Here is a 27,576-nt window from a genome sequence, read left to right as displayed (position 1 = left end):
CGGTGCTCCCCTGGCAGTTAGGGACTCTCACTCAGACTCTCACTCGGTACCAACACGCCTCAGTCCCGCAGCGGTACACGCTGTCCTCCTGCTGGAGCTCATCCCCGGTAAGTACTCGGCTGCTCTGCGCTGGCAGCCGCACGAGACGCTCTGATGGACCAGGTTTCTGCCGCGTGGCGTTGATGTTTGTGCACGCGCTCAGGAACACTTCTAGCATCTGGTCGGCGGGGCTGGGGCGTCCACGGCGCGAGCGCGGTTTTGCCCGTTCCCGCATCTGTGTGAGTGGGACATATCCTGCCGGTACACATCCCTGTCAGCCCGGCTGGCCCGCATTAATATTAATGTGTTCCGGATGAACCGGCAGGATCCAGTCAGAACCAGATTTGTACGCGCTCAGTCATTAGAAGGAGTTTTCTCAGCATCTTTAACAAGTTTCAGAGTCGCAATGATGTGGATTTAGCCTGGGGGGCGGGGGGGGGGGGGGGGGGGGGGGGGGGGAGACTATAGTAGGGATAAATGAACAGATTTAACTCTACATTCAGCCTGCTCTGATCCCAACACAAATTTGTTAGTAACGTTGCGTTAAACAACATTTAGCCCCCCACCCCTCCCTTTTTTATGTCTTTGCTAATCAGGTGTTTGTGGCTCCAGGTCCTGTTCTGTTCCATCCAGGACTTCCGTCTGTCTGACGCCTTCAGGGCATCTGGTAAGAAATTCAAACGCACAGATCATTTCTAGGTGCTTGGATATACACAGGAGACACTGCAGGTTCACAACAATGCACCTGTGATACGGTGACAGCTTACATAATCATTTCTTACTGACCGCCTTTACCAGTCAACTTCTGTTCCCTGGTTGTTGTTGAAGAACGGAAACATGCAGATAAAAGAACTCTGTAATCAGTCTTATTTTATCTCCAGCTGGAGTCTGTTCTGCAGCCATAAACTTTCATCACATACTACAGGCCTGTCTCATTCATTCATTCATTCATTCATTCATTCATTAATGCTGACCATATATTGATACATCTCGCTAAACTGAATTATCATCTCAAAGTCAACTTAAGTAATTCAGTTCAAAAAGTTAAACCTTCATATATTTTACATGTTTATTTATGTTAATTTAGATTAATATGGCTTCCAAATAATCAAAGCCAAATGTCATTTTCAAAAAAATTGAATATTTCATTAAAAAAAAAGAAAAAATTTTTTGCTTTGTTTTTTCTGAAACGTTCAGTTATAGTCTAAATATCAAAGAGAGGACTGGTAGTATTTGACAGCAGCTCATCGCTAAAGAAGCATGTTGATCACAGTTCTGTGCTTAGTCAAATTCATGGAAAAATGAGTGGAAGGAAAAAGTGTGTCAGGAAAAGATGAACAAGAAACAGGGATCACTGCAGCCTTGAGAGGACCTGGACTGTAGCTGGAGTCGGAGCTCCCAGAGCCTGCACACAGCTGTGAAGGACCCGGACTGCACCAGAACCAGAACCAGATCAATCTTAAAAGGAACACCTTTTTTTGCGTCTTAGTAAAATTGCTCGCCAAAAATCATTGATACCTTTCTTGGTAATCAATGGAAAAACTATTAAAATAATGAAGTTATTTTATTCTAAGCTTTCATAAATTTCATAAATGTGTTGTTAGGTTTGAACTTTAACCTTTACATTGATACTTACTGTAAAAATATGATTTTAGTTACACTATTCAGCTATATGTGGTGTTATATGGACTCAGTAGAGTTCTAAGATTTCAGTTTCAGATCTACAGTTTTATTAATATCTTGCTTTTTTTTACCTTCAGAGACATTTCTGTCTCAGTCACAGCGTAACTGAATCCAGTAGTTCAGGCTGCGCGGTGTTATTGAACGCTACAGCTGGGATTATGCAACAGTTTTCTCGTCGATGCAATTTCAGCTCATCAAGGGCAGGCCACTTTAGACTGGAGCAGACCAGTTTTAGTTAAGCTTTATCATCAACATGTTGATACACGGCCTTCAGGCACATCTTAAGCTCCTGTCAAAGAAATTAGAGGAATTACAACTATCCATCAACATGAACATTATGACTTTGACAGAAGTTAATCTTGTTACTAGAATAACTTTGTCTGAAATAATCACAGAAACAGCTCTGAACACTGATTAGACAGTCAGATATAGATATGAGTTTATTAAGCACACACAACCTGGGAACCGCAAATTCTTCTTCTTTGCTTCTTGTTTGCTTTATTTAATCGTGAACATTTAGAGACATGAAGCAAGATGTCAGTGTCAGCAGGTCGGAGGTCAGAGAAATCTGCCGGTGAAGTGTGATCTGTGTGTAGATGTTGTTAGACACGTTCCTCCAGCTCAGACCGCCCATGTATCAGTTACATGACCTCAGGTCACACTTTGTTGAGTCTAATATGATAAAGTTATCAGCATGAGGCTGAAATCCTGTTGACGCAGAACAACCTGAGAGCAGAGAGCTGCTCTAGAAAATGAACGGATTATATAAAACATGCTCTAAGAACACTCCAGCTCAGCTGATTCTTGGTTACTTTTTCCTTTTACACAACAAAGCTTATACAGACCCCCCTTTTTGCCTGGAGTGTTGCCATGGTGACAGGTTGGCACTTCCTGACTTACGTCTCACTGTGGAATAGCAATGAGTGAGGGCACAAGGGGTAGTCGATGGTAGTCACATGATACACAAAAGACACCTAAATTTTGCTCCAGAATATCAGTGAAATGTTAAAGTGTTTGATCTCTGATCTCATCTCAGTGATCATCATTTATGTGCAATTTAAAAAGAATACTTCAGGAAGCCCAAACAGAAAACACAGGCTCTGAACAACACTTCTGGTGTTATCAGTACATTACAGAGTCTTTCAATATAATATTAGATAGAAAAGATTTGAGCAAGAACATTTAGAGATGGTACAGCTGTCGCTCCATTCTAACACACTAACGTGTTGTGTAAAGGTTATGAATGGAAATCCTTTGGAGACTACTCTGACCATCAGAGGAACATTATGTAACAGAGATCTCTTTATCTCCTTTGTGTGAAGGCAACTTAGGCAGAAAACATAAAGGACATAAAATGTTGAGGCTAATATGCTGACATGAAGTCAAGGAAAAACTGAGATGAGAAAGTTGTTCTTGATCTCAGATGTTTACAAATGGCAGAAACATCAAGTCCAGTTTTCTCTAAAAGTTATTTACAAGATGCTGGATGTCCTGTTTTTAGTTTCTGTTAGCCAACAATCCGTTGTCTGTGACCTGAGGGGTAACAGAAAAGTCCAAAACCTAAATAATATCAAGACAACATTCCCAACATGTATAGAAAATAAGTTGCATATGAGAAAATTTAGATAAATTGAAAATGACATTAAATATTGGGATGATAACTTGATGTAAATCCTCACAATGTTTTTAGGAATAAAATTTTTTATTTTGTTGTTGCTGTTAAACCACCTTAAGACTCAAGATTTATTCTTGAATTGACTCTGCAGCCTCATGTCATTATTCTGAGTCTGTGACTACTTCCATCAGGATCCTTTCAGACATTTAGTGAAATAAGCCTCATCTAACTAAAGTCCCCAGTAGAGTTGGACATTTGCCAAAGTTGTTTAAAATAAAAAAAAGAAGTAACTTTCATCCAATTATCTGTTGCTATGTTTAGATATGCCCAATTAACCTTTTAGCTAGCCGCAGCAAAAACTCAGGATTTAATTCTTATATATATATATGTGTGTGTGTGTGTGTGTGTGCGCGCGCCGCATAGGTTTTTCGTGGCACTAGTGGCCTTTATTCAACAGTGGCTAGACAGGAAGGAGGAGATATGCAGCGGACGTCCCAGGCTGGGAATCGAACCAGGGACCGCTGGGTAGAGGACTGTAGCCTCTGTATGTGGTGTGTCTGCTCTAATACTCTAATTCACTTTTGAGGTCACGGAGTTAAAAGTTACAGTCCTTGATAATAGCACCTCCCATAGGTCAGGACGTGTAATAGTTTCCACAGCAGTTACTGCAGTAGCTTTTAATGTTTTCCAGAGCGTCTGGTTTGCCTCTCAATATTGATAAATGTGAACTTCTGCCGATCCATTCAGGCTCTGAGGCGTCTGTTGCCTCCATTACAGTTAAGTCCAAATATATCCAGTCAAATATCTGGGAATATTGATTTGAAAAAAATACTATTAGAAGAGAGGAGGAAAACATTGGAAGTTGCTTGGATAGCATGAAGAAGTCCTTGAGCCCTTGGTTAACTAGAGATCTGACTATTTTTGGATGGACTCTTCTATCCAAAGCTGAAGGATTATCCAAATTAATTTCTCCATGCCCTTCTGCTTTTATCTCTGACAAAAATATTAGGAAAGCCAATTCAATATTCTTTCAGTATATCTGGAGGTACAAAATTCACTATTTACGACGATCTCATCTTATTAAAGATTATGATAAAGGAGGAATTAGAGCTTTAGATTTTGAGGCGCTGATTGGTTCATTTAGTATAAATTGGCTGAAGACCTATTTGTCTTTTTCCAACTCGATGTGGTTTCATATCCCTAAAGTCATATTTAATAAGCTCGGTGGCTTGGATTTTTTTTTTTGCTTAAATGTAATTTTGAATTAACCAAGATTCCTATTTCTTAACTTTTATAAAAAAAGTTTTGCATTTTTGGAAAAAGATATTTACCCATAATTTTACCCCACATGGTTCTGTTTTGTGGAATAACAGATCAATGTTGGTAAATAGAAAATCCATTTTTAAAACTGACTGGTATGAAAAAGGTATTGTATTTGTCACTGACTTAACATACAATAATGGTGTATTGTTAAATCATAGAGAATTTACCAACAAATTTAATCTGAACTGTACTTGTTATGAATATCTAAAAATATGCAAAGCTATTCCTGTAGCTCTTATTCATCTTATCCAAAACACCTTAAGATATTCTAATGTTTCTTCATCCTTACCCAAACTGAAAATTGGAGACTGTACTCTATCTGATAGAAAGTGCAACAATGTTGTACTTGTGACTACCTTCAAATCTAAATTGTTTAATGATTACACTAATAGTATCTTGGCAACAACAAATTTGTCTATAATTGAGAAGGCGTTGTCCAGGTATGTCAAATGGCCGGTTTCACCAAAGGTTAAAGAGACTCACTTCAAAATCTCTCACAATATTTACCCAGTGGCTGATTTTTTGCACAGAAGATTAAAATTTGATCCAGCATGTTGTGGCTTTTGTGAATGTCCAGGAGAATCCCTCAATCATCTCTCTTTTTTAATTGTCTCTTTTCTTGTAAAATGTGGAGAGACATTAAGAATTGGTTGTCCCTTAACATTAAGGACAACATATATTATACTGTGTTGATGACCTCAATAGCCAAATATCTGACATGGTAAATATTGTCTTCTTGCTTGTTAAATATCATATACACTGCTGTAAATGGAGAGGTTCTACTGCTTGATTTGAGTTTTTTTCTTGACCAATTTAAACTGTATCACAGCTCACTGAAACATTTGAAATCTGTGTATGCAAAAACACTAACTGCCAATATCTCTATTTTTCTTTTGTTTGAAATCTTGCACTATTTTCACCATTTGCCTTACTGTTACATGCTTGTCTTTTATAGTCTTAGCCCCATGTTTTGTTTTTTCCCTAGCTATGTTCCAATATTCTTTGTACCTTAACAAGTCATTGTATACTGTTTGTTTAATATTAATAATAAAAAAAACACTACATGGTTAGCGTGGCTAGCTCTCTGCAGGGCAGAATTTCTAACAGATACGCAAAATTGCAAAATTCTTGTTTACAGATTTGACCAAGAAATAAATATTCTGCCATGGCAGCCATTGAAAGTGTGCTTCTTGAAGACGATGACCAGGCCAAGTTCGCCGCCTGACCAGCAGCCGTCAGTAAACTGTGGTTGTTTTAACATGTGAGGGCCCAGCCGTAGCTCGGTCATTCTTCTGATTATTCTGGAGCCAGGACTGTCAGCTGTCTGTGCCGTAGAGCGATCAACTGTAAAGGGAAATGTGGAGCAGCATAATCTCCTCTGCTGGAAAGCTCTGTTGATTTTTTTGTTTCTAATTTAAAAAACAAAAAGTTGTGGAATCAGAAAATAAAACCATTTTCTTTTGTGCTGAAAACAGAGCCAGCAGTGCCTGGGGTTTAAACAAATCAAACACTATAATGTCTGGATAAAGTCCATCCATTTAAAGTAAAAGGCCAGGGTTGAGTTTCTTATCTAGATCATTTTTCCTTTCGTTCCTTATTCCTGAAATGACTAATTATTAATATTAATTTGCCTAATATGTTTTTGCAGGAGCAGGCCTTGTGCAGGGACATTTAAGACGGTTGGAACCAGGAACTCAAAATCAGCTGGTAAGTTTTTCTAAATCAAAATCTACCCATATTAGCATGGGCTGCTGTGTTTTCAGATCATCAAACTAATGCTAATTAACCAGACAATGATAACCTGAGTAAATAGAAAAAGTAACTCTGAAATTAGGATTTCATTTATTCAAGAACAAAGACTTGGGAAAAGAGTAGTAATGTATTTATTTATTTATTATATTCTTGTACCTTTTATGGATGTCTCCAGCTGTACGATTTTAATGCTGTGTGGATGTGAATTAATGTGTGAGCAACAGATAACCTCAATTTCCCTATGGGATTAATAAAGTTTAAACTAACCTAACCTAAAAAACAACCTTAACTTGAAAAACAAGTTGCACCATAAATGTTTGTGCCACAACGACTATCAAGCGGTGAATCACTATGAAGGAAGTTTGTTCCATTCTTCTTGTAGCCAGTCAGTTGGGTTGTGATGTGATCAGATGTGTGCTTTGACTCACTGTTCCTCTGCCAGACATGATTCTTCATGATTGTTCTGGTTGAGAACAGACTTCCTGAGAAGTTGTTCAGGTGTTGAAGCAGCCGGCAGCTCCAGACCATTAGAATGTCACCTCCATGTCTGACTCAGTGTAATGTAGTTTTCCTGAAACACTGGGCCTGTTCTACACCAGACGTACAGAGGTGCACACCTCCAAGAAAGTTCATATTTTGTCTCAGGAGAATATTTATCCAGAAGTGCTGGAAACCAACCATGTTTTTCGGTTCCTGTGTTCTGTCCTCATGTGGAAGGTGCAAACCTGTGGACAGCTGCAGGCCTGGGGTCATCCAGTGGTTCTGCTTCCCCCAGGCTGTTCTGGTGTCAGGTCAGGCCATCTGTGTAGCAGATGGAACTCGCTCCAAACTGGGTCATACAGTTGGATTAGAAATCCAGGCACTGCGGCAAATGTAGAGCATCAGAATAAATCATATTATGCTATCTCATGCGTTGGTGTTGATTTTCTTTATCTCAGGACATGGAAGAAGCCAGTGTATCTTTTTAGCGTTAAATATTCTGACCCATTCGGGCGTGCCGTGGTGGCGGAGGGGTTAGTTCAGGCAAACGTAGCCTCGACGCGGCTGTCGCGGGTTCGACTCCCGGACCTGACGACGTTTACCGCATGTCTTCCCCTCTCTCCTTCCCCCTTTCCTGTCAGCCTACTTTAAAAAAAAAAAAAAAAGGGACACTAGAGCCCACAAAAAGACCCCTTGCGGGCAGATAAAAAAAAAAAATTCTGACCCATTCAGACGGGCCTTTGTCTACTAAATATATTTTTCTTCACCATCATTAAAATTTGCTTCAGTAATTGTTTTGGGCTGATGAACAAACCAGATCCACATTTCTTCCTGTATCATTATCTTTAATTTGTAAGACTCAAAGCTTTTCCTCATGAAAAACTGATCTGTCATCCCTCCATCAGCTGAGGGCCTCTCCTTCTCTTCCTCCTTCTGCTGCTGCTGCTGCTGCTGCTGCTGTGGAACCAGAGTAAAACTAGTAGCTGATGTAAAATACAAAACTGTTGCTTGGATCAGATAAAGAACTGAAATGACAATAATTGACAAAGAAGGAATCAATACAGTAGTCGGAGAGTGAGAGTCGTTTTCTGGGCTCAGTCTATCAGGTAAAAAACTGGTAAACAGTTCTTAACCTGATTGATGTCCTGGAAACACATAAAACCCATGAAGATCTGTTGTTTCTCTGTCCTTTTTTTTAAAACGCACAAACAGACTTTTAATTTGTTCAATCTTACTTTGGATTATTTTTCCTACATGTTTTGTGAAGCACCTTGTGATTTTTATGTGTGAAAGTTGCTACACAAATAACGTTTTACTTACTTACTTACTTACATATGTTGCTTCTCTGCCTCAGTTAAATGCCCCACAATGTTTCACTCCATTACTGCCGCTGTCACAAATATGACACGGCCAGCCCCCCCTGCCCAGCAATAAGATGGAAACAAACATCGGTTGTTGATTTTGGCCCAGTTTTGCTGTATTTATCAGACCAATGTATCATGCATCTGTAATAAACATGTCTCCAGAGACCCAGCCTGGCTCCTGAATGAGGTTCCAACAGTTAAACATTCAGACCACATGCATGCAGTGAGTTGGATGTTCTACATCCGGGTGGCAGAGACTGTGAAGCCTCTGAACTGGAGGGAGAAGCTCAGTGTGGACAGAGTGCAGCAGAAACTGGGGATGGAGCTGACCATCAGATCTCTGTCAGGTTACATGAGGAGAAGATCTGATGCGTTTCATAAAGACTCACCAATCAGGACGCCGCCTCTCCCAGCATGCAGAGCAGGGTTCCTGGGTTTCAAATCAGAACTTTGTGTTCTGATTTTAGCTCCTAACAGTTGAAACTCCCAGCTTCCCCAAGCCCCTCCTCGCCCCCCCTCCATCACTTTGTTATGCACCCCCCTTCTGTTGCAGCCCCCCACCCTTCCCCTCCCCCTCTCAGGCTCATAGATGCAGTCTTGTGTAACTCTCGACCTAAACCAGTTTGATCCAGTTCATGAGTTGTTGCCAAGAGACCGTCTGGGTGTGAATGCATGTGTGTCTATGGTGTTTCTTCTTTTTTTTTTTTTTTTTTGGTATGTGCCTTGTGTGTGTGTGTGTGCGTGTCTGAAGGGCCGGGTTTTCTGTTGTATGTGAAGGCAGTTAACTGGAATGTTCCTGTTCCTGCAGCCTGCGTTACGTAAGAGCTGAAGAGCGAGGAGAAGGAGCAGACAGCCATGTCTGTGTAGCATTCTTCCTGTTTACTGGAGGCAGATCAGAAGCTGGAGGTTCTGGTTCTGTTGTTGTTCTGGTGGAGATCTGGCTGCCGCTCCAAGTTGCTCTCACATTAATTCAGCTCGACATCTCTGCCCTTAAACATCAGCGCCCCACGCAGCTTTAATGTCAGCAGGTTTTACAGAAACAATACTTTTCATTTTAACATGATTGAGATCATGGACTGTGAACATATGAATGTTTCCCTGGAGATTGTTTGAGCAACTGGAAGTAAATATTAGTTTGCCAGCCAATTGATGGATCACCCATGTAGTAAATATTTGACACATGACCTCCTGATTGGCTGTGATCGGAGGAGCCGGCTGGCTGCTGGTCACTCTCCTCAGCCGGCCCGGCGGCCAATCGCAGAGCTCTGTCACTTCTTATTTTTCCTGCTCCCTCTTTGCTCTGACTCAACTCCTCATCACTTGATTTGAAGCATCGTTCCGTCTGTGCCGGTCTGCAGGTGGCTGAGTGAAGTCGGTCAGTGAGCGCCGTGTCAGCCGCTGTCGCTCTCCGCTCTGTGACTGTTTGGTCATGGCGAGCTGCTTGATCAGCCGTCAGCTGTCTCTCTGCGTGCAGAAGAACTTATGGCTGAGCTCTGCAGGTAAACCCAAAACAACAACCCACCACCCACTCTTTGGTTTTAACGTGTTTTTTTTTTGGTTTTTTAACAAGGACAAAATACATAAAAGACTAAAAATACCACTTTTTTATATAAAAATTGGATTTTAAAAAACAAAATGTATAGACCTCTACACATCTACAAAATAATATACAAAAATCTAGAAATGCATTGTGTTCATGTTAGTTATATGTGTTATATATTTGTTTGTCTCTCTTTTCTGTCTTTGAACAACAAGTCATTCATATATGTGTAATTTTGAATTGTTGCAATATAGTTGTAAGGTGTTATGTAGTATTATTAATTTACTGAAGAGATAATCTCAGATTTGAGCTCAAAATTGTCAGATGATTTCTCAGTGCATGTCTGCATATTATGTTTTTATATATAAATGTTGTATTCTAATATGCAGAATAAAACAATTCCACTAAAATATTGAGGAACAGAAGATAATAATACTGATAAGGCATGCTTTGAAGCTCATTAAAGCTGATGAAACGTGGGGTCTGTCAGGCAGTATTTGGGTCACCATCATTTAGGCATTTTTACAAGATGGAGAGCAGTTTTCATAATAAAATAAAATTGTTATTGTAAGATAATAACTTTCTACTATCTCTTGTTCTGCCTCTCTTTTACATGATGTTGTGTTCCGTCCTCTTTTGTGTGACACTGGGCCTTGATGAGTTCAGTATTCCTCTTTCTGGGATTGAATCCCACTACCCTCCTGTCACATGTTGATGTGCCCCTGGGCAAGGCACTTAGCCTCAACTTACCTACTGATCTGCAAATTGGTGCATGTGTTGGATGTGGTTGTAGTGTAAAGCGCTTTGATTGGTCAGTATAATTCAGTCATTAACCACTGAAAGAGTCGTGGCGTTTTGAAGTGTTTTCAGGTGAATCTTCAGTAAGCTTCAGCCCTGGAGTCCTGGATGTGTTCAACAGTTCACGGAATGATCTGTGTGAATGTTTGACTGACCTCAGGATGTGCTTATCAAAGCTCAGTAACAGAGCCATGTGTCATTGGCCAGCTGTGCTGAAGTCCAGCACTCTGAACTAGAATAAGAGTCAGTGACAATAAAGCGATGTGTGCTGGAGGACTGAGCTGGTTTAAACCGCTTCCTTTAGTTCCAGTGAGGAACTGCCAACTCGGCTGACAAATTAACAGATTACAAGAAGCAAAGTTTGTCCTGCTTCTCCGAGATCCGGCCGACCTCCGGATATAAACTCCATTTATGGACTCACCTTTAACTCATTCACCATCGCTGGGTGAACTCTGACCCTTCTCAGATATCAGCCTCAAAGAACTATTTGTTCCAATCAAATTCTAGTTAAAGCATGTCAGAAGAGTAAGAAGTGTTGTTTTCTACTTCAGTGACAGTGTGGTATTTAGTTCTGATATACTGGGTTCCAGATATGCATGGGGTGTACTTTGCATTTGAAGAAGGTCAAATTTCCATTTATTTCTCCTAAAGTTAATCTGAAGAGGGGGCTTGAACAACACAGAGGGATTCTTTAAAGGTTCAGATAAACATGAGAAAAATGAGATCATAGGTTAGACATGTTCTTTACATGACTCCAGATCATATGCAGGATGGCGGTAGGAGTTTGCCTTGCATTCGGTTTGTGTCGTTGGCACTCCTAGACACTTCACCCACCTCACCTGCTGGTGATAGTCAGAAGGGCCAATGGTGCAAAATGTCAGCCTCACTTCTGGGGCAGCTGTGGCTACTATCCAGTAGCTTGCCATCATCAGTGTGTGAATGGGCCCTTTGAGATCTTAATTTGAGACATAAATTTTATGGGCTTATAAATAATATTGATTATTACTATATGGAATAATGTTGGTGGATGCTGCATCAGACTCTGTTGGTTTATATCTCTGTACCTCCTCCCTGTGTACCCTGTTTTCATTCAATCCTGTTAAATTATTTTAAATGGGAAGCATTATGTGTTTTACAGGCACATAGTGCCGTTTTATAGCATAGCCATGTTTCTATGTCACCTTAAGTTGTTATAGAAATGCTATATATATATATATATATATATATATATATATATATATATATATATATACATATATATATATATATATATATATATATATATATATATATATATATAAAATATGACTTTTAAAACATTTTTCTGTGTAATTGAATGACTTTAAATTCTATTTAAAACTCATGGTTTTTCTGAAACTCCACCTTAACAAAGTCATCACAACATGGCTCCTCTATCTTACTCAATTCAATTCAAAAATACTTTATTGATCCTAAAGGGAAATTAAATGTTTTGAAACTCATTAATTCAAAGTCTTCAAAGGGTTATTATAGATAGTGATGGCTTTTGGTAGGAAAGATCTCCTGTAGCAGTCTTTTACAGCGACTCTGAAGAAGCCTCTGACTGAAGATACTTTGTTTTTCCAAGACATTTTTACCAGCCTTTCACTGAGAAGTTGTTTGGTTGGAACTGCAGATGCACTGTTCTACCAGGTGTCTGCTAATTGCTGCTGGCTAGTTTGAAGGAGCTGAGTGGGACAGGGCTGCTCTGTGAGGTGGAGGCTTGAAAACTGCAGCTCAGAGGAGGAGCTTCATTCTCAAAGGCGGAGCTAGGTCCACCCAGGCAGGTGTTTTGCACAGCTCAGTGGTTACCCTGGAGATTAAGGGATTTCTCAAACATGCCTGAAAGAATCAAGGCAACACCTCAGAGGGAATGACATTATTACACGATGTAAAAAAAAAAAAAATTAAATAATATAATTCTGCCCGTTAACTAGTCATAACCTTTTTCCCAAAAAAAAAGCTGACGGAGCTGCCTGCCTTCACATCATTAGCTGAAGCTTAGAGAGTAAAGTGACATTTGTTAGGTAAAGCAGTTGGGAAAGTTGGCCTGGCCAGTGTCACATTACAGCAGCAACATAACAGAGGAGCAGCCGGACGTTCACCTATACACCTGACTGATGCCAACATTTGGGGGCCATAACAATCTACATTAACCTTAAAGTTATTCTACTTTAACTTCAGTGTAGATGCATGAACATAGTGTCTCTGTTCATGTATTTGTTCATTCATTCACTTGAATGTGTTTCTGTCAGGGTGCCGCTACGTCAGTAAGGCAGCAGCGAAGACGCAGGTGGAGTACGACTATGATGGACCCTTAATGAAAACTACAGTTCCTGGGCCCCGATCACAAGTAATGCAACCTTGCACAATGTTACAGAGGCAAAAACACAGCAAATCACACGCAAGCACTCAAAAACAGAGTACCTTCCTCAGGTCATATGGAGTGTTACAAACCTTGTTTTGTTTTCTTTTATCTTAGGAGCTGACAAAACAACTGGGAGACATTCAGGTGAGTGGGAATATTTCTGTGTCAGGCCTTTTATTTGATATATTGTAAGGCCCATTTTCACATTGTGGGGACCCACTGCTCCTTATGGGGCCCAAAAGTAGTTTCCCATAAGAAGAAATGTTGTTTAGGATAAAAGTGTGGTTTGAGTTCAGATTAGTTTTAGGTTTAGGCAACAGAAATGAATGAAAGTCAGTGCAAAGTCTCTGTGAAGATAGAAAGACATGCTCTGTGTGTGTGTGGGGGGGTGTGGATACGTACATGTTTAGCTGTTCTATGTAAGACCTTCTGTAACATATTTACTAACCTGCTGCAGATTGATGGACCTTTTGGGGGCCGAAGCCTGGTCCTAGTGTGCTGGGCCCCTTTCTTAGGGTGAGAAAGAAAGAGAAAAGAAAGACGAGGCTTAATGCAGAAAGATTGTTGTGACGACTTCCAGAAGGCGGAGTGTTGGAAAGTACCATTTCAAGGCATTAAACTTTATATCAAATGTCTTTTAATTTATATTTGACATTTATTGCTTTTTTAAAACAACTGCAGGTAACATAGTTACTTTATTGTGCTAAAAGTAACTATAAGGCACTATCTGCCTGGAAAATACATGTACATAATACTAGCCCTTTATAATGGAGGATATGGGTGGATATAAACTGTAACTATTCTAAAATACTCTGATTAGTTGTAAATTTATTATTATTCTCCCTTCCATGTGAACTAGTGTAAGGCTGGTTCTTCTTTATACATATAGCTCATCAGTGTGTGTGGTCAGATTCATCTCCTCTTGTATTAACTCAGTGAACCAGTTAAATGCCCCCTGCAGCACAGCCGCTGTTCCACATTTCACTTCTCCAGGAGACACGGTGCCTCTGCAGAGGCCTACAGCCGTCCTGGCTCGTCTTTACACTAACCGTGCAAACATTGGGAAAACAACACTGATTTAGCACTTATACATTTATTTATGATTTCATTTTCTTACAGGAGCAGAAATTGATATAGAAAAAAAAGTCAAGTTTCAGCACCAAAAACTATAGAAACATGCTGTAAAATATAAAACACGGATATCTTCTCATGCTCCACTAAAAGTATAAGCCTGCTAATAGGTCTGCTCTGTGTACACATGATCACTAAGGCCAGCGCTAATGAAAGGATGGAGTTTCATACAGAGTGAGCTGTAAGTGAGAGCCACCTCTGGTCTGTTGTATTGTGTAAGTACAGAGCGAGCCTCTCGGAGCCTCCGCTCCGTCTTAATTACTTTATCTTCACACAAGTTATTCAGTCTGCAGCTTAATGAGGGCCAGAGATCTGTGTGTGAAATAACACTCATAACTGATCTATTATTTGTTCTGTTGCTTCACGTCCAGACATGATCACCACAGAACAGATTAGGATAGAAGATTTTATTGGTCAACAAAGGGAAATGATTAAACTGCATTGATATATGGGTATGGTTACTGTCTGTAAAAAGTGTTTGCCTAGGAGTCAAAATTTGTAAATTTTAAAATTTAAGTCAGTGAATATGTATAAATGTAATATTTGTTTTGTGTTTTTCAACTCATATACATGTGAAATCAGGGGTTATCTGTAAGAATACAGAGGTCCAATTTTAAGGCATTAAATTATGTAGTGAAAGTTCTATTAAGTCATATTTGACCTCTCCAGTGTTCCATAACGTCTGTCATTATTAGATCCTCAGGGTTGAAGATTTGTATTTCTAAATCTCTGATCTTTACTTGGAACGTTGTAACTTGTATTCGTAACTTCTAAATTTTTGTTTTCACAGATACAACTTCTGATTTCACATGCATGAATTGAAAAACATGGAACAAATCCAGATGTTGCGTTTTGCATGTTTATTGACTCAGCACACATTTCATTGAGCTTGCCCTGCATGTGACACGACCTCTGCCATTCTTGTTGAGCCGTTTGAGTTGTTCTGCTGTTGCCATGGTGTTGTCACTCTGCACTGAAGGTGGTTAAGGTGGCGATGCTTTCAGGAACATAAGGAAAAACTAGGTTTTTTGTAGGTCTTTTGTAAATTTATATAAAAATTGGAAATAGTCATTTTAAGTATTTTCTTAAATGATGATATATTTCCCAGCCCAGTGTGATAAACATTTGGATCTACAAGTTTCTTCTTAACATCACCCTGGTAGACTTTGACCTTTGGTGGGGGGGGATGCACTGGTGGTGTTTGATTAAATGTGTCGACATAAAATCAAACTCTTTGGTCGGTTGTTATTTTTAAGTATTAATTGTATCAAATGTTGTTGATTGGCTTATAGTAAAACCAAACGTGTTTGTTTGCAGAATGTTGGTGCAGTCAACTTCTTTTGTAACTATGAAGACAGCAGAGGAAACTACCTGGTGGACGTGGACGGCAACCGCATGCTGGACATCTACACTCAGATCTCCTCCATTCCGATTGGTTAGTAACACAAGATCCAGTTCAATCATCAGATCCAAAAAATAAAATAAACTCAGCAATGCTTGATTTTTATTTAGGTAAGCCAGACAATCTGACCCCTGACATTTCCATCTCTTTATTTAGTACATTTATGTACTAAACTTACAAAAGTTGTATTTTTATTCCCTCCACAAAATAGTTTTGTTTTTCTTTTTTACTTTGAAATGTCCCGTAAATGTCACCACATTCAGCCACGTTTGAAAAAGTTTGGTTCTAAAGCACAAATCCAGACAGCTGCCTCTGTGAAACCATAAACTCTGCTCCGCCGCTCTCTGACTGTCATCCCCGATCTGCAGCATTTCTGAAATCCATTTTGAAGTGGCGGCCTTAGGGTCTCTGTGACAGAAGGCATTTGTTGTCGCCTGCAGCTCCTTCCTAATTAATGCAGGATTTCAACAGGCCTGACAGTTTGAGCTGGTTACTGTTTCTACTGAACTTATTGGTGTGATTAAGATTCCTCTATTTCTAAAAACCTGGGATTATGCAGATTAGAGGATTTATTCACCTAAGCCTTCTTTTAAAATGTTCAGCACTAACATGTATTTTCACACCATGCAGTCAAACATCCCTGCTATTACACATGTCCCATCCTAACCAAGCGTTAGACTTATCTCACACATTGAATAGGGCTGAAACAATTAATCCGATTTATCCCAGAAGTAGTAAAATGAAAAATTGATGCCAATTATTTTATCATATTGTCAAAAATAGTCAATAAAATAACTGATAACAAAAACAATCGTTAGTTGTAGTTCTAATTGTGTCATTCTGATTCTCTTAAGAATTGTTTCTTTTCAGTTTTTCAAAAATAAAAAGTTTTTAGAAAGGAAAAATACCAACAAGTGGTGAAGTGATGCCACTGTGTCATCACTTTGCTTTAGCAACAACTTGTTTTCTCTACAGGTGAGAGGAACTCTTAATAACTGCACTGTATTATTTTTCTTATGCTGGACGTCTCTCATTCTTCTTATTATTATTATTTACTTTTATATATTCTATCCTTCTGTGTATCTGCATGGTTCTGTTAGCCTGTCGCTTTGCTGCTGCACCTGAATTTCCCCAATAAGAGAGATTTCTATTCTAACTAATGAGTTGGTAGCTGACTGCTCCCTGCTGGTCACAGCTGGAACAGCACCGGCATTTATATAAGCCAGCTGCATCAGTTTATGTAAGGATCAGACTCACGGCTTTGTTACACTAACACACTGGTGTTTGAGGTGTAGATACACACACATGCACATCTACCTCACAGATAGAATCTCTCCAGATCAGGGCTTTTACTGATTACACATAATACAAACATCCTAATATTTACCAGGTTCATAATAACTGGAATCTAACCATGAGTCTGTAGAAGAGCTCATCAGGTTCCTCATGACCCTTACTGAAATAAACCAGAATAGAAAAGTCAATAAAACTAAATACACCCTCAAATAGGGGCCTGCTTAGAGAATTAATAATAAGAATTGTTATTGACATTATAAAAAACATATAATAAAATTATATGGAACATTATGAAATTGGGTGGCATATCTGATTCTCTGTATCAGTCTGTCAAGTGAAATTATTTGTGTATTTGCATCTTTTTTGTATTTCCAGTATTGTAAAAAATAAGCTTAAGTGGTTACATAAAAAATCTACAGAATGTAAAAAATGTTTTATCTGATTAATCTGCAGAATAACTGATAGAATTGTCGATTAGTAAAATAATCTTTAGTTGCAGCCCTGGTGTACTTAGTTTTTTTTCTTATTGCTTTTCCATTTTGATTTTAATCTTTGTCAAACAAAGGACAGTGTAGAATCTGTTGTGTTACAAGAACAACTCTTTGTGCAAAGCTTCACTTGTCTCTGATGGACTGATTTGTCTTCCATTTGATTATATACATTGCTTTATCATTAGTGCTCTTGTATAGCAAGATGCAAATAATCATCTAATTTTCTTTATTCTATTTCTGTAAGAAATAATTATACAAAATTTTACTGTATGATTCTTAAGTTTGTGTGTGTGTTTTGTTTTTAATCTGTCCAATTCTGTTCTGTCTTCAGGTTACAACCATCCTGCTCTGCTCAAGCTGATGACCAATCCCAACAATCTGGTAGGTCCATACACACACATGCTCACGCGATCAGGACAGAAGAGACCAAAAGCGACTTTTTTTTGGCCTACAAACAAAACAGTTTGTGTGGAATACAGCGGCATGATTGCCAGAAAAATATTTAATTGATTGCCATAATTACATAAATTATAATCAACTAGAATTTTTAAGGCCTTTCTTACACTCTCCATTAGTTGTAGCATCTCAGCCAAAGAAAAGCTCCTGATGCAGGTGCATCAACTAGAGCAAATTTTAGATCAAATAAATTAAAAAAAAAAATACAATTGATCTTTCCCTAATGTTGTTACTATGGAAACACAAACACTTGCCTAGCAAAGTTGTTAATCTAAAGTTGACAAAGCCAAAGGAATATGTTGTCTTGGTAAAAAACAATCCCAGATGCTGCCCTGCAGACACTGATGGTTTTCACACCCCAAACAAACTGCAGTCATGTGACTGAGCAGCATAAAGAATTATTGTGAAGTGGAAGGAAAATGATTCATATGGTGGCATAATATTAAGGCCTAGAAAAAAGCTAAACTTTTCCACTTTTGACAAACAGAAAGTTTGTTTTTTTATTTTATTTCTTAGATCAATCTCAACATTTCTGAATTTTTGGCAGAAAATGTACTTCTTTTCTATTTATCTACAATAGCCCTTATACACATATACTGTAAATATACACATTATAAATATTTTAAGTTGAAGGCTGGACTTTCTCCCATATGCTTTAAACTAAATGTTTCCATAGTAACTGTGGCTGCAGCTTTGGGTCGTAGTCGTGTTGGAAGAGGAACTTCCACCAATATCTCAAGTGTTCTTCAGCTTCCATCAGGTTTTCTTTTCACCATCGTCTCATTTTACTTGCGATTACTATAAAATGGCTCTGAAGATAAATGGAAGAGACATTTCTTTGTAGGTAAATCATTTTAAAACAATGAATCCTTTCACTTCAGCTTCCCAGATCTTCACTACGTTGTGTTGGTCTGTCCCATAAAATCCCAATAAAATTCATTACAGTTTGTGGTTATAGAATGATTAAATATGATTTAGGAAGTTATGAAAAGTTTTTCAAGCTGCTGTACATTTACTGAAACACAAATGAGGATTTTGAAACAAATTCTGTACAAAGTTGAATTTTCATATTTACATGAGTTTATAGATCTTGGTAGCACTTTATTCACAATACACGAGACAGAGTGTTTCACATAGCGAACATAGAGAACACAATAGAAACATAAAACTTTTTTACAACTAGCCATATAAATATTGAATAAATACTAGTATTACAATTCTAAAAACAGCTTAGATACATAATTCTTAATCAAATCCAGTAAAGCTTATGAATTAAAAAGATGTTCCAAACTATCAGTCAGACTGAACGGTAGTAGAAACACTCCATGTCCCAAGATGCAGCTTGATGGACAGTAAAATGTGGAACCTCTGTGGTACTCAGGGAGGAGTCAGGACTGATTCTGCAGAACAGCTTTCTTTGACTTTTCTGAATAAGAACAGGTGATGATGATGATAAATGAAGACATTTTGTTCTAAACTGTTTCAGTGAAGTGATGGAATACAGTCGTATTTAAAGCCTTGTGTGTTTCTTTGACTTTGTTTCTGCTTTTTTTTTTTTTTTCTTTCAGAGCACATTCGTGAACCGACCTGCGCTGGGAATCCTGCCGCCTGAGAATTTTCCAGAAAAAATCACTGAAAGTCTTCTCTCAGTTAGTAACACACACACTGACACACACGCTCTTTAACAGTTGTACACGTGTTCTAGTTCCCAGTAGTTAGCAGGAGAGAAGATGATCCCACTGAACCCGGCTGTTCCTCTCTCCGTCAGATCGCTCCCAGTGGAATGACTCGTGTTCAGACCATGGCCTGTGGCTCGTGCTCCAACGAGAACGCCTTCAAGTCCATATTCATCTGGTACAGGGTAAGTGTGTGTGTCCACCCAGAGTGGTGTTAGCCATCAGAACGTCCACACCGTCATGGTAAACAGATGTAAAGCAGCTGGAAGGAGGCAGGTACCATCTGAACCATCAGATTTTCAGTGGAATGTTAAGTAGCTCCTCTTTATTAACTTAACATACTTTATGCTTAAGATTTATTTTAATTTTTCTTCATGACACATTCATGACAATGACTTAAGCTAAAACCAAACTCTTTTTGAATTGGAGTGTTTTAGGGCTGATTGAATCTCTGTGATCCTCATTAACATGTTCACAGTCAGTGGTGATGATCTTCCTGTGGAGCCCTGATTGTTTGTTTGCTTCGCTTCAGAACAAGGAGCGGGGCCACAACACACCGTCTGAGGAGGAGCTGACCTCCTGCATGACAAACCAGGTCGGCCCGCCTACCAGCTTAGTGCTGAATGTGTAGAAACAACTCAACCCCCGTCGTTTTCTTTTTTCACGTTTTGCTTCGTGCCCCTCAGGGCCCAGGATGTCCAGACCTCAGCATTTTGTCTTTTATGGGAGGTTTTCATGGCAGAACCCTGGGTATGTTACACACTTCCTGTTTATGTCTAGTGTTATTACCAGAGTTGGGAAGTAATTAAGTACATTTACTCAATTACATATACTCAAGTAACTTTCTTGAAAAAATTTACTTTTAGGAGGATTTTTCTACGTTGTTCATTTTGCTTTTACTTGAGTAATTTTATCACGAAGTGTCTCTACTCTTGAGTAAAATTTCTGGATTTTTTTACCCACTGAATGAAGAACAAACATGTTTCATCCAAAATCCACCAGACAGACACACACCTGCAGTTTATGTTTAAGTTTCTTAAGTTTTTTTTATTGAAAGAAACTGATTTGGAAAAATGTTTTTTTTCCCCTGATAGTCTTATTTTTTATTAATTACATAAATTATTGTCATTTTCATCCTTAAGATACCAAAATCTTATTATATTTCTGTTTTGTTTATAAGATTTGTGTATCTTTTGGTAAATATAAATAGATTTATATTTTGATCAGTCTGATGGTGTAATTTTTAAATATTAAATGATTGATAATTTGATCAGTTGAGTAGACTTTTTACCAAATACTTTTTTTACTCTTGAGTAATTTCCTGAATGGATACTTTTTTCTTTCACTTGAGTAAAAATATGTTAGAGTAGTTCTACTCTTACTTGAGTAAATGATTTGGGTACACTGAACTCCTCCGGTTGTTATAGTAAAAAAAAAATTGCATTAAAACAATAACACTTTAGAATTCATACACATCTGTACAGTAGGATCTGTGTATAGATCCATGTTGTTTTTCTGTGTTTGTGCTGTCGGTGTGTGTAGCGTCGCTGCCTCTGGGTCAGAACATGTCAGAGTTTCCGGCACCTGATTACCAGCAAAAACAGATTTTCTTTAAACAAAATATCAATATCTAAAAGATTAAATGCACCCAAAAGTAATTATAACACTTCCAATATGTGTATGAAAATAATATTGACAGGAGTTTTCTGAAGCAGCATTTTCTAAGCTTTCATTCACAGCAGGAAGATTTCTTAGACGTTATTAATTCAGTCCCAAATTTGTTTTCTGTATAGAGACAGTGAATGCTAATCATGGCTAATATCCATGTATGTATTCATATTTTGCTCCTTTTCAAGGCTGTTTGGCAACAACACACTCCAAAGTGATTCACAAGTTGGATATACCGTCGTTTGATTGGCCAGTTGCTCCGTTTCCCAGACTCAAGTATCCGCTGGAGGAGTTCAGCCGAGAGAACGCTCAGGAAGAGGCCCGCTGTCTGGAGGAGGTGGGCTGACTGTGTGACAGTGTGTGTGTGTTTGTGTGTGGGGGTGCGCGCACACACACACCCATGTATAGCACAGGCTGAAGTCTCATCTCTTATTTATGATCATTGGTAATAAATGTGCAGTGGCTGTTGAAGGGGAAAAAAAATAACAAGACCATTCTCATAAACTTCATTTTGGTGTGAAGCCTTTTTATTATTTGACCTTCATAAAATGTATTTTCAAAAAGTACTGTAAATAAAAATTTTAAAAATAATAAATAGTAGGTGGGGTTTAAAGTCCGTTTATTATATTTATATGTTTTGTTTATGTTTTGTTTTACAGTGAATGTCTGATGCCTTTTTCTATGAGCTTTAACTATGAGATGACTATTAATATAGAGGTGAAGGTTTAGCTCCTCTAGTAAAGAAGCAATTGTGTGTGTGTGTGTGTGTGTGTGTGTGTGTGTGTGTGTGTGTGTGTGTGTGTGTGTGTGCGTGTGTGTGTGTGTGTGTGTGTGTGTGTGTGTGTGTGTGTGTGTATGTTTCTCTCTAGGTGGAGGACTTGATTGTGAAGTGGAGGCAGAAAGGGAAACCTGTTGCAGGAATCGTTATTGAACCGATTCAGTCTGAAGGTGGAGATAACCACGCCTCCCCAGACTTCTTCAGAAACCTCCGCAACATTTCACGCAAGGTCAGCCGTCCTGCTGAGGCCTCACAGCCTCGGTTCTGCCTGAATGGGAGGGAAGAACGGAGCAGTAAAAGCAACCAAATGAAATCAGACCTGTAGTGCTTTTAGTGGGACACTTAGAGGCTTTATATGAAATCAGTCACACACTGATGATGGTGAGCTACTGGATAGTAGCCACAGCTGCCCCGGAGCAGACTGACAGAACAGTTACACATTTTGCTGTTACAACCTCATTCCAAAATGGATTAAAATCTTGTTTTTTTTTCTTTACTTCAACACATAATGACAACATATTTTATGGGTTTTTTTTCTTTTACATTTTTGCAAATATTTCACAAATGAAAGCCAAGAAGTGAAATGTTCAGAGGTACCTGGGCTTCACCATGAGAGGTCACTGTCTCAACTCTCGGCGTTCTAATGTTTTGTTTCTCAGCATGGCTGTGCTTTTCACGTGGATGAGGTCCAGACCGGCGGCGGATGCACGGGGAAGTTCTGGGCCCATGAGCACTGGGGCATGGACGACCCGGCAGAGGTCGTCTCCTTCAGTAAGAAGCTGCTGACGGGAGGCTACTACCAGAAGGACGAACTGCAGGCCGATAAGGTGGGTCAGCTGGACTTTTAAGTCAGCTGTTGATTTCAGTCCCAGCTTGAGTACATCAACCACACACTGTATTATGCACAGTATTTAAAATTCATCATGTTAGATATGTGAAATAAATGTATTTAACAAATTCAAACCATATAATTTATATATATTATCTTTTGTAAATCTGACAATGCAGTAAGTAAATAGAATATTTATGTGAAATTTAGTCATTAAAAAGGGAAGTTACATATTTAATTAAAATATCAAATCATATCATTGCTCTATTAAAGCTGTCATTGTGCTTTAACGCTATTGCAATAGTTTAATAGCATTATTAAACTGTGCAATAATGCATATGCATTTTAGAAAGAAAAATGTATATGTATTTTATTAATAGAATATTCATTTAGTATAGTTAATACATACTTGTGTGTATATTTTTTCCCCCCCAAAAAATTTACATTTTACATTTTGAATGATGTCGTTTTTGGACCTGCAAACAAAAACACAAAGGTCTAAAAAATCTCATGTATATTAATGCAGCTTCTAAAGAGTCACACTTTATGACACCATGCATGGAGAATACATGAGATTATATGAAGAAGCTAGCTTTCTAAAATGATGAAAGATAAAATCACACTCAGACGTTCAAAGTGATCAGAACCTTTTTCTCTGTGGGGAAAAAGTTCTGATGTTTGTAACTGATCAAATTAATATCACGACATGGTTCTGTCACTGTTCAGCACCTCTGAACAACACATGAAGGTTCCAGAATTTGATTTCCAGCTATTACAACCAGAACCAGTCTGGTTCTTCCACCATGCCTGCCTGTGCAGCAGCAGCACCGGGTCAGAACGCTGAGTTTACACTTTACAAACTTGCTACAGCTTGCAGAGAATAATCTGGGTTTGTTGCCGTTTGTCAGATCAGATCAGAGCAGATGCCAGGATATAAATGTCTCATGTTAATAATCTTATGCTTGTGGTGTTTGTTTTTCAGCCGTACCGTATTTTTAACACCTGGATGGGAGACCCGTCCAAGAACTTGTTCCTGGTTGAGGTTCTTAACGTGATCCGCAGAGAGAATCTCCTGGAGGAAGTGGCCCGCTCTGGGAAGGCTCTGCTGAACGGCCTCTATGAGCTGCAGGTACAGCAGATCACCTGTAGAACATCACTTTATTTCAGTCATTTCATGTTGTTAATGCTTTAGTCTTACTTACACTTTAAGTGCAATAGATTACCTACTGTAGATAGAAGAACAAACATGCCTTGACCTGAATGGTTGCCATTCATAGTTCTTTGAACTTTTCCACACTTTCCACATTAAAACCAGATATTTCAGTGTATTTTAGTGGGATTTTTAATAAAGGGCCAGCACAAAATAAGAGGAGCTGCAGTAAAATGATCCAAAGTTTTACATTTTCTGAAAATGTAAAAGTCAAAGTCTGAAAAGTGTGGCATTCATTTCTTGAACCACATTTTGCTGCGGTTACATCTGCAGATGTTTTGGGATCTGTCACTATAAGCTCACAATCTTGAAAAAAATAAATCTGAAAATTGAAATGTGTGTGAATACTTTCAGGTATTGTAAGCTCTACCATTTTAAAATAGTTAAAAATCTTCAAAGTGAATGATTTGAAGTATTAAGAAAAATCCTAAGGAGCTGCAGTAGTTCAGATTGTTGTTGGTGTTTTTATCATGTGAGTGTTTGTGATAACGAGCCAACCCCTCCCCCCCTCCAGGCTCAGTACCCGGGCCTGCTGAGCCGAGCTCGAGGACAGGGGACGTTCTGTGCCATTGATGTGCGGGACGCTGCCACGCGAGACAGACTGCTGTTGCAAGCCAGAGACAAAGGTACATTTTTCTTGAAATGGTTCCATAATGTAGGGAAAATGTATTTTTGGGTTTAGTAGCAGATATTGGTTGTGTCTCTTCCTCTGTGATAGTGCTAAGCTTGTTCGGTGTCATTTATAGGCTTAGATGATTATGGTTTGACAAAACAAGACTTATTGTCAGTTTAACAATTCATTCACTTAACCACCAGAGGGCTCCACACCTCCTGTAAACAGCCACATCAGGCCAGCACCACCATGCTGATCCCACAGGGGTTCAGTTTGGGTCAGTCCGTTTTCTCCAGAGGTAGACTGATAAATCGCTAGGTGTTTAACTTCTTGGAGGACAGTTTGGCTCTTAAACGTGATGTTATAGGATGCTAAAAGTTACAGAATGCTAAAAGTTTCCTCATCCCACATCATCACACTGCCTCCACCAAAAGTAGCTTGAAAATCAAGTTTTTTTTCATGGGCACAACCCACAAATTTAACTTTCCTACTAAACCAAATTCACATGCAAAGTTTAAAATAAAAAGTAAAGAATTTCAAACTAAAGTGTGTTTTTATATTTATGTTGAAGCTGTGTAAGGGACAGGAGGCCACAGTAACAGTAACCATGTTTGTCGCCAACAGGCGTGCTCCTGGGAGGATGTGGGGACCAGTCCATCCGTTTCCGTCCTGCTCTCGTCTTTAAGGAGTACCACGTCCACATCTTCCTCAACATCTTTAACGACGTCCTGGCTCAGTACAAATAAAGGCCGCACCTGAAGGAACCGAAGCAGAACCTACATAGGACAGAGTTAGGGAATCTGGCTGTCGTGATAAGCACAGAGAACATGTTTTTTTTCAGTTTAAACATCCAGAACCTGTTGGGTTCATAACATTTAAAACTGCAGTTTTCCTTAAATATTACAGATACATCCTTTTACCCGTGGAGCCATGTAGACAGAGCCAGTAAGTCATGCAGAGTTTGGACCAGAGGACCCATTTTCAGAATGAAGATGCTTCCCTAAAATAAATCAGCTAAGATATTCTTTATGTCATTCAGCTGGGTTCATGTTGGCCCACAGAGACTGATCAGGCTGCCAGCAGACTGGATGACGTCCCGGCAGACCCCCAGCACGCCCCTTAGCTGTTCCCCAGAAATGCAAAGTAAACCACTCGGCTTATTGGCCACCTCAGCCGGGTGGTGTTGGTGAAGCGCATGAACATGTTTTCCACCACGCAGCTGTTTCACATCCTTTTAATTAGCATCCAGCGCTAACAGCTCAGAAACAAATTCGTTTCCCGTTCACTGTTTACTTCGTGACCGTTCTGTGTCATCACTTTTCGGGTTCTGGATCTGACCTTCACCTGGTCTAAAGGACGGCGTTCGTTCTACAGGAAGACGCTGCAGAACGTCTGCAAATATTTGAATAAGGATGTGTGCGATCCTGTAACAGAGTCCAAGCTGTAAATGATAATGTAGCTGCATGTTAATAAGGCTGTCCCCATCCTAAGCATGAAGAACCAAAGTATTTAGTGTGTTAGAAGAAAGGCTGAATATTGTCCTGAATGCAGAACCCTGACAGTGAAAAGCAAACCAGCAGACTGCATGTGGTTTAATGCTGTCCTGTCTGGGAATGACTCTGTTCAGCCTTGTTGGAGACAAACCTGAATCCTAACACACTACGACAATGTCTTAGGCTGCTTCAAGCATGCCCATATTATTCAATTTATGTTTCCCTTGACCACTTTTTCATTTAATATTTCTTACATCAACCTGTAAGAGTAAAACTGACTTCACATTTAATAAAGATGTCACAGATATCCCAGTGATACAACAGATTCAAACTTTTCTAAGCATATTAAAAGGCCAAGTTGGCTTGTTTAAAGATTCTCTACTTTTTTTTGCTTGTTTTAATTACAATGGTTAACAGTGCAAGTTCAGTAAGAAAAGCTTCTTATTGTGGCTTATCTGCGCATAATCTACATGTGTCCAGAGAAATGCATGCTGGGTAATTCTTATATCAGCAGAAAAAAGGTGGACATGTTCAGGTGTGATCTCTGTAGCTTACATGATGGACAATCTCCTCAAACAGCACCAGCCATGCGGTGACCACTCCACTGCAGATGTTTGATATTCCTTTGGTGGCCACAAGAGGCATACTAGAGCAAGTTTATCCCACCCTAACGTCCTTATTATAGAGCTCAGAGGAAATGTAGAGTTTTTCCTGAGGCAGATGGACACAGGGCACAGAGACAGCACAGCTCTGGTCCCTGCTGAGTTAAAGCTGAGAATTTGGAGCAGACCAGTTTCACAGCCGAACTGATGTTCTGTTGTGTCCCTGAATGTTTAATGAAGCGCGTGTTAGGAATGTGAACGGCTTCATTTAAAGTGTAGCTACAGTTAATTTTGTTACTACAGTTAAATTAGAATAATATCCAGTTATATACATGAGTACATGTTCAGTGGTTTTATAACAGTCATCCATAAACTATATGCCAGTTAATGTAACGTCTTATATTTATTCCACAGGGTGAGTTTGGGTCAGGTTTTGCTGCGTGTGGGCAGGCTGATGTCCAGCATGGTGTTAGTGATGACAACAGTACCTGTCTGTTTGTTGTCAGTCAGTATTACACAGAGTCCCTGTGATGACGTCCTTTTAAACAACAAGTCTAACTACTTGCACTGGTGATCTGAGGTCTTGATGTAATTACTTTAGCTATAACTGTTATAACAATAATAACTGTTGTCTATAAAACATTCTGTCCTTGTATTGTGACAAATAAATGCCATTTTAATTAACACGTGTTTCTTGATTATTTTCACTGAAGTTATTTTAGGAAAACAGTTTAAAAACTTAAGCATTTATCATGTCTATTATACATCAAGCATTTACCTGAGTTTTTAAGAGTTCTTTCCTTCTTTATGGCAGTTGGCAAACAACATATAGGTGCATTACCGCCACCTTCCAGTTTTTAGATATGGTATCATTCCAATGAAAACTCCTGAATTTTGTTCCAAGAAAAGGCCAAGACATCAGCTGAAATCTATCAGTGCAAATGAATATCA

General features: G+C 39.0%; 1 protein-coding gene across 2 annotated transcripts; it reads left to right on the top strand.

The window, feature by feature from the left end:
- abat (4-aminobutyrate aminotransferase) lies at positions 1-27,309 on the top strand. Of its 2 annotated transcripts, XM_005811722.2 has the most exons (18): positions 1-107; positions 652-706; positions 6,309-6,367; positions 9,615-9,755; positions 12,868-12,965; positions 13,095-13,124; positions 15,429-15,546; positions 17,632-17,681; positions 19,325-19,405; positions 19,525-19,617; positions 19,965-20,027; positions 20,119-20,182; positions 21,289-21,437; positions 21,970-22,107; positions 22,538-22,705; positions 23,690-23,836; positions 24,432-24,543; positions 25,155-27,309. In XM_005811722.2, the coding sequence occupies exons 4-18, from the start codon at positions 9,686-9,688 to the stop codon at positions 25,274-25,276; spliced, it is 1,503 nt and encodes a 500-aa protein (XP_005811779.1). In that variant the 5' UTR covers positions 1-107; positions 652-706; positions 6,309-6,367; positions 9,615-9,685; the 3' UTR covers positions 25,277-27,309. The 2 variants fall into 2 exon arrangements, with proteins under 2 accessions (XP_005811779.1, XP_005811780.1); XM_005811723.2 differs by lacking the exon at positions 9,615-9,755.
- Positions 27,310-27,576: the final 267 nt, after the last annotated feature.

This window comes from Xiphophorus maculatus, chromosome 16 (assembly GCF_002775205.1).
Source record: "Xiphophorus maculatus strain JP 163 A chromosome 16, X_maculatus-5.0-male, whole genome shotgun sequence".
In the NCBI taxonomy this organism is placed as follows: Eukaryota; Metazoa; Chordata; class Actinopteri; order Cyprinodontiformes; family Poeciliidae; genus Xiphophorus; species Xiphophorus maculatus.
This window is presented reverse-complemented; position numbering and strand designations above follow the sequence as displayed.